This window comes from Panonychus citri, unplaced genomic scaffold (genome assembly GCF_014898815.1).
Source record: "Panonychus citri isolate SS breed McGregor unplaced genomic scaffold, ASM1489881v1 Contig00128, whole genome shotgun sequence".
Classification (NCBI taxonomy): Eukaryota; Metazoa; Arthropoda; class Arachnida; order Trombidiformes; family Tetranychidae; genus Panonychus; species Panonychus citri.
The window spans coordinates 187,452-192,620 of record NW_026515533.1 but is presented as its reverse complement, the minus strand read 5'-3'; the positions used below and the strand labels follow the sequence as shown (position 1 = coordinate 192,620).

The following is a 5,169-nucleotide window of genomic DNA, read 5'->3' as shown; positions in this document are numbered from 1 at the left end:
TGAAAAAAGAGGAGGAGGAAGAAGAAGAGGAAAAGGGCAGAGTGAAAATCTTACCTCAAGGAGCAACAGAGAGAGAGAGAGAGAGAGAGATGATGATGATGATGAAGAAGAAGAAGAAAACAAAGAAGCTTAATGAACATAATACGAAAGGAAAAAAACTCTGACATAACAAGAAGATGATGACGAGAGATAAAAAATGGTGAGAAGAGAAAGCGAGAAGATGAGAGAAGTGGGAGTGAGAGAGAGAGAGAGAGAGTTATATTAAAGGTAGAAGATAAAAAGGTGCGTAGTGTGAATGGAAATCGCTATTGAACAAGTGAAAGTTATTCAGCTAAGATCAACATCGAAGAATCATCATCCATAAAGAGTGAGAACTAACGAGAGAGAGGAGTGAGAGAGAGAAGTTAATTCGTGAGCTAAAAAGTGAGAGTAAAAGAGGAGAAACTCAAGTAATTATAAGTCATCATTTTCCATCATCAATAAACTCAATCCATCATCATCCTGCTACTGACATATTACATTGTGAGTTACGATTTAACAAGTAAAAGGTAAATAGAAAAACAAAATTTTCGTTTCATTGTGATTTCCATTGTTAACAATCATCTTCATCATCGTCACAATTAACTTATATACAGTTTCCTTTTGAATCTCATACGACACTTTAATTTTTTGGAAAATTTGACAAACAGAAAAAGAAGAGGAGAAAATGGAGAAAAAAAATATTCGAATGTATTTCTATGCATTTATCTTGGCGGTTACCGTTATATTGAATCTATCACAACAAGCATCGGCCCGTCCAAACATGGACGAAATGGCCAACATGGCGGAAGCATTGAGATACCTTGAAAAATTGGACAAATATTACTCGCAAATGGCAAGGCCAAGGTAAGAACTTGAAACCAAATCAGATTATCCAATTAACTTATCAACAACTCTTAATCCTTGTCTTATTATCTAATATTTTCATTCTGTAAAACCGATAATCTTATAAGTTGAGTTTAGACAAAAAAGAAAAAGAAATTTTTTTTTCTTCTCTCTAATGAAATCAGTCTTCCCTTTTTGGTTATATTATTATACTTAATTTGATTGATTGATTATCTACAATCAATGATTGACTAATGATCAGATTAGTTGATTTGATTTAAAAAGGTAATGATTGTTATTGTAGCAATGTATTTGTTTCAAATTTTATCCAAATGATTAGTTTTCATATTATGTTAACTTGTTACAATTGATTAATTGATTATCTGTTACCATCTCTAAAGGTTTAATTTCACAATTAAATGCTAATTGTAAATCTGTCAATATGTTGATCTTAATCAATAATGGGTGATTGTTCAAGTGTTATGTTAAATCCTAATTATAGATGGTAATCCCCGAATGGTTAGCTAATTAATTAATTAGCCACTTGTATTATTAATCAATAAGCAATCAACTGATCAAATTAAATGAATCAAGTTTTACCTCTTCAATGGATCAGTTTCAATATCCGTTTCAAAGGTTCGAACCAAATAATAATAGTAATCGAAAGGTTCTAATAGGTTGAAAAGTAAATTCGAGACAAGAAAAGACATTTATTTTAATCATTCAAAGTTACAAGTTGATTAGTTAATTATGTGATTAGTTAATTTGATTAACACGATCAAATTGTGATCACTTAACATTTCATTTACTTGTTGTAAGTTAAATGTTTCAATAGAAAAGGTAAAAGTAAAAATCCCTCAAGAAATTTTTTCCCCAACGATTAATTTAATTGCTGACAATTAAAAATTTTGTAACTTTGACTACGTAAATGAACAGGATCAGATTTACAATTGATCGTTGAAAATTTCATAGTACTAAGTAGTAAATCGTTAACAATTAAAACTATTAATAGTAATCAACATGTGAAAACATAACAAATATCAAGTTAAAAATTAAAGTTCAAGTTGATTCAATAATTATCAACAATTAAGATCCTTTTTTCCCAATCAACATCATCATTAACAACAACATAATCATTATAATCATTGACAAAAAAACCCTTGATTTAGCCAACAATTAAATGTTAACGCTATCATCTACAGACAATTTAGTAAAGTAAAAAAAAGTTGATTATCTAATGATAATGGTATTGATTAAGTCAATGGAAAGTTCAATTTTCGGTGTAACAATTAAGGAATTTTCCTTAATTGTTACGATTAAGGTGTTTCAATTAAAGATATCCAATGATAAGTAAAAAAATACCAACAATTGGCTATTGATAAGCAGAAATAACAACAACAGCAACAAGTACAAATCAAACAATTTAATCATCATCAGTATTTGATCAATATTGTTTACTTGATGATGTGGATTAAGATGAAGATAAGGATGATAAGTGTAAAAGAGACAATTTCTCTATCATCTATTCATCACTTATCATCTTGTTATCATTTTGAGCTCACGTTCCTTGATTAGGTAATAACTGTTTACCTTTATATTAAACTTTTTCCTTGAAATATATTTACCGTTAGGTTGAGATTCAAATGTAAACATAAGGTAAACTGTAGGTCGCGTGATTTAATCAACATTATCATTATCAATAAAATAATCCTCTTGATGATCAATAATAATAATCACTTTTATTTTGATAATAATCAAATTCTGTGTGTGTGTGTGTGTGTGTGTGTGATTGCGGTTAACATGGGAAAAGTTTTTTTTAATAATCAAAATTCTGCTTCCGTTTGGTTGTTTGTTTTCAATCTGATTCATGATCATATTATATAAATGAACAATGAAATGTTCATGAGATAAGTTGAAGGTGTATTTCCATGTAAATATATCAATGGATTAGACTAATAATTAATTCAAAGTCAGAGTTTTTCTTTTCACTTCTTTTATTATCTATTCCAATTAAAATATTCATGAATTTATGTCAACAAGATGAAATCAATTGTTCCCATGATGATTTGTTTATTTTTTACTTTTGGATTAATATTTAATATTTGGAAATCCATTTAATCTGATTTCTGCTTTTTTTTTCTTAATCCCTGGTAAACAAATTCAATATTCAAATTATTCGATAACCTACATTTTCCCCTTCTCCTTTAGAACTTTAGAACTAATTTTGTTTTTTTTTCATTCTTTCTTCGATTCGTTTTTCCTTTCATCATCTTCGCACCCATAGGTTTGGACGAAGCATTTCAGATACAAGGCCAGGGAAACGTGACCCTGTAAGTATTTCAAACTGACCAGAGCTCAACGTGACCTTATGGGTCAATTTTTCTGTTCCATTTAGTTTGATGATATGAAAACACGTTCATCGGAATAATGTTATTCGAACAAGTGAAATAAGAAAAGAAATAGAATATTTTTTTGTTCGAAACATGAGTTTCTCCAAAGTCGAACTTGTCTTTATCATTATAACCCAATTATTATCATCATCATCATAACTGTCAAGAAAGAGGAAGATAAAAGTTGCATTTCCTTCAACACTTGGTCATCAAAATGATGATGATTAATGAAATTATCGAATCAATTGGATCTTTCCAATAAGAATTATCACCTTTATCTTTCCTCTCTCTCTCTCTCTTCCCCTGAAAACGGAAACGGAAACACTAATGGAATCTAATTATCACTTGTATCTCTTTTCATTCCAGTTCATCCCTATCGATCTAAACTGAAGATTACAAGAACTAATCATAATATAATGTAAGAAAGAAAAAGGAAAAAATTGGACGGAATTAGAACAAAGAGAGAACTCGAAATTAACGAAAAATTTCAAAAATTTTCGACTCGAATTCGATAAAAAACTTTAACATCATAAGAACTTTTTTTGAACAATCGTACAAATCATCATTAATCTAATCACTATTTACCACCAGAAACCCTTTCTGTTTAATCAACAACAAGTTGCCAATGATAATCAATCAACAATCAATCAGTCAATTAAAATGGTAGCGTTAATCAGTGACAATTAACTTTCCCCTTGAATTGTGTTAATTTAAATTGTTTGTAATCAAAAGTTTAATTTAATTGTCTCTTAATTTTTTTAAATTTTAGATTATCCCTTTATAAGTTTACCCAATTTTCATTTTAAATTGTATCAATTGAACATCTACATTTAATTGTAATTCATTATTATTTCTTGATTAACATCGCCTATTATATCAACAATTAAGTCAAACAATTAATTTAATCTTAAAATTTTCAAGTCAAATGAATTCAAATTACAATTAGATTCAAATGAACAAACAACACAAAAACAAAAATCTTATAACTACAATCAAGTGATTAAATTAATATATTGGCTGATTAATGTTGATCAACTACTAAATTGTAATAATGATTTGCTGTTGCTACATCAACAATTAACTGTTTCAACAACCTCAATGAAAAGAAAGTTTCAACAATCAAATCAATTGCGATATAAAATAAACAAAAATACATTCGTAGTTATTAGTTAATCAGTTGGTAATCATGAGTTTTTACCGATTCTCTGATCAAATGAATTTCATGAAAACTTCATCATGGTGAAGGGAAATTTTTTAATTAGATAAACAAATCAAAGATGATCACTTTTTTTTCCATGGAATTTACTTAAAGTTCATCAAGATGATATTTCGGTTTGATATTTTTTCATCAGAATTATTTACCAACGGAAACGAATAAAATCAAACTCCAGTTGAATGGAAATGCTCCAATTTTACCAGGAAAGTATAAGAAATATTAATATTACCTGAGACTCTTACCAGTTCCTTAATAAAGTGTTACAGTTGAAGGTATATTATGTTATTATTATTACAGTTCATCCGTTATTGTAAATATGCAACATTTTGTATTATATAGTCAAAGAAGTTGAATATAAGACGAAGTTGATCTAATGATGAGCATAATTAATATACTACTTTTTCTTTGAGTATAAACATACAAACTTGGGAATTATTATTAATCGAATGCAAATATTAATAGTTTAAGTTGGTTGATTAGTTTAAGCTGATTAATTAATTACGAGAGTAAATGTTTTACTGTTTTTACCTTATTTTAGTTTGTTAAACAAGACGATTGTCTTTAAGATAATGATTATTGGTAGAATAGGGTAACCTTTATATTAACAGAGTAAATGACATTTGATAATTTGCATTAATAAATTGATTCAGTTGTAGTTTACTCATTAAATGGTAAACATAAACACCCCAATTGGGACTC

General features: G+C 28.3%; 1 protein-coding gene across 3 annotated transcripts; it reads left to right on the top strand.

Annotated features, from left to right (window-relative positions):
- The first annotated feature begins 286 nt into the window (after nucleotides 1-286).
- On the top strand, nucleotides 287-4,137 carry LOC128390805 (neuropeptide F-like). Of its 3 annotated transcripts, none has more exons than XM_053350574.1 (4): nucleotides 287-548; nucleotides 690-885; nucleotides 3,149-3,194; nucleotides 3,621-4,137. In XM_053350574.1, the coding sequence occupies exons 2-4, from the start codon at nucleotides 707-709 to the stop codon at nucleotides 3,642-3,644; spliced, it is 249 nt and encodes an 82-aa protein (XP_053206549.1). In that variant the 5' UTR covers nucleotides 287-548; nucleotides 690-706; the 3' UTR covers nucleotides 3,645-4,137. The 3 variants fall into 3 exon arrangements, with proteins under 3 accessions (XP_053206549.1, XP_053206548.1, XP_053206550.1); XM_053350573.1 differs by having other exon boundaries at nucleotides 636-885; XM_053350575.1 differs by lacking the exon at nucleotides 287-548 and having other exon boundaries at nucleotides 563-885.
- Nucleotides 4,138-5,169: the final 1,032 nt, after the last annotated feature.

What these genes read in the sequence shown, in the direction of transcription:
- LOC128390805 (XM_053350574.1), top strand. Translation starts at nt 707, where the DNA reads ATGGAGAAAAAAAATATTCGAATGTATTTCTATGCATTTATCTTGGCG. An exon ending in TCGCAAATGGCAAGGCCAAG is followed by an intron (nt 886 to 3,148) that starts GTAAGAACTTGA and finishes TCGCACCCATAG; the next exon opens with GTTTGGACGAAGCATTTCAG. An exon ending in GGCCAGGGAAACGTGACCCT is followed by an intron (nt 3,195 to 3,620) that starts GTAAGTATTTCA and finishes TTTTCATTCCAG; the next exon opens with TTCATCCCTATCGATCTAAA.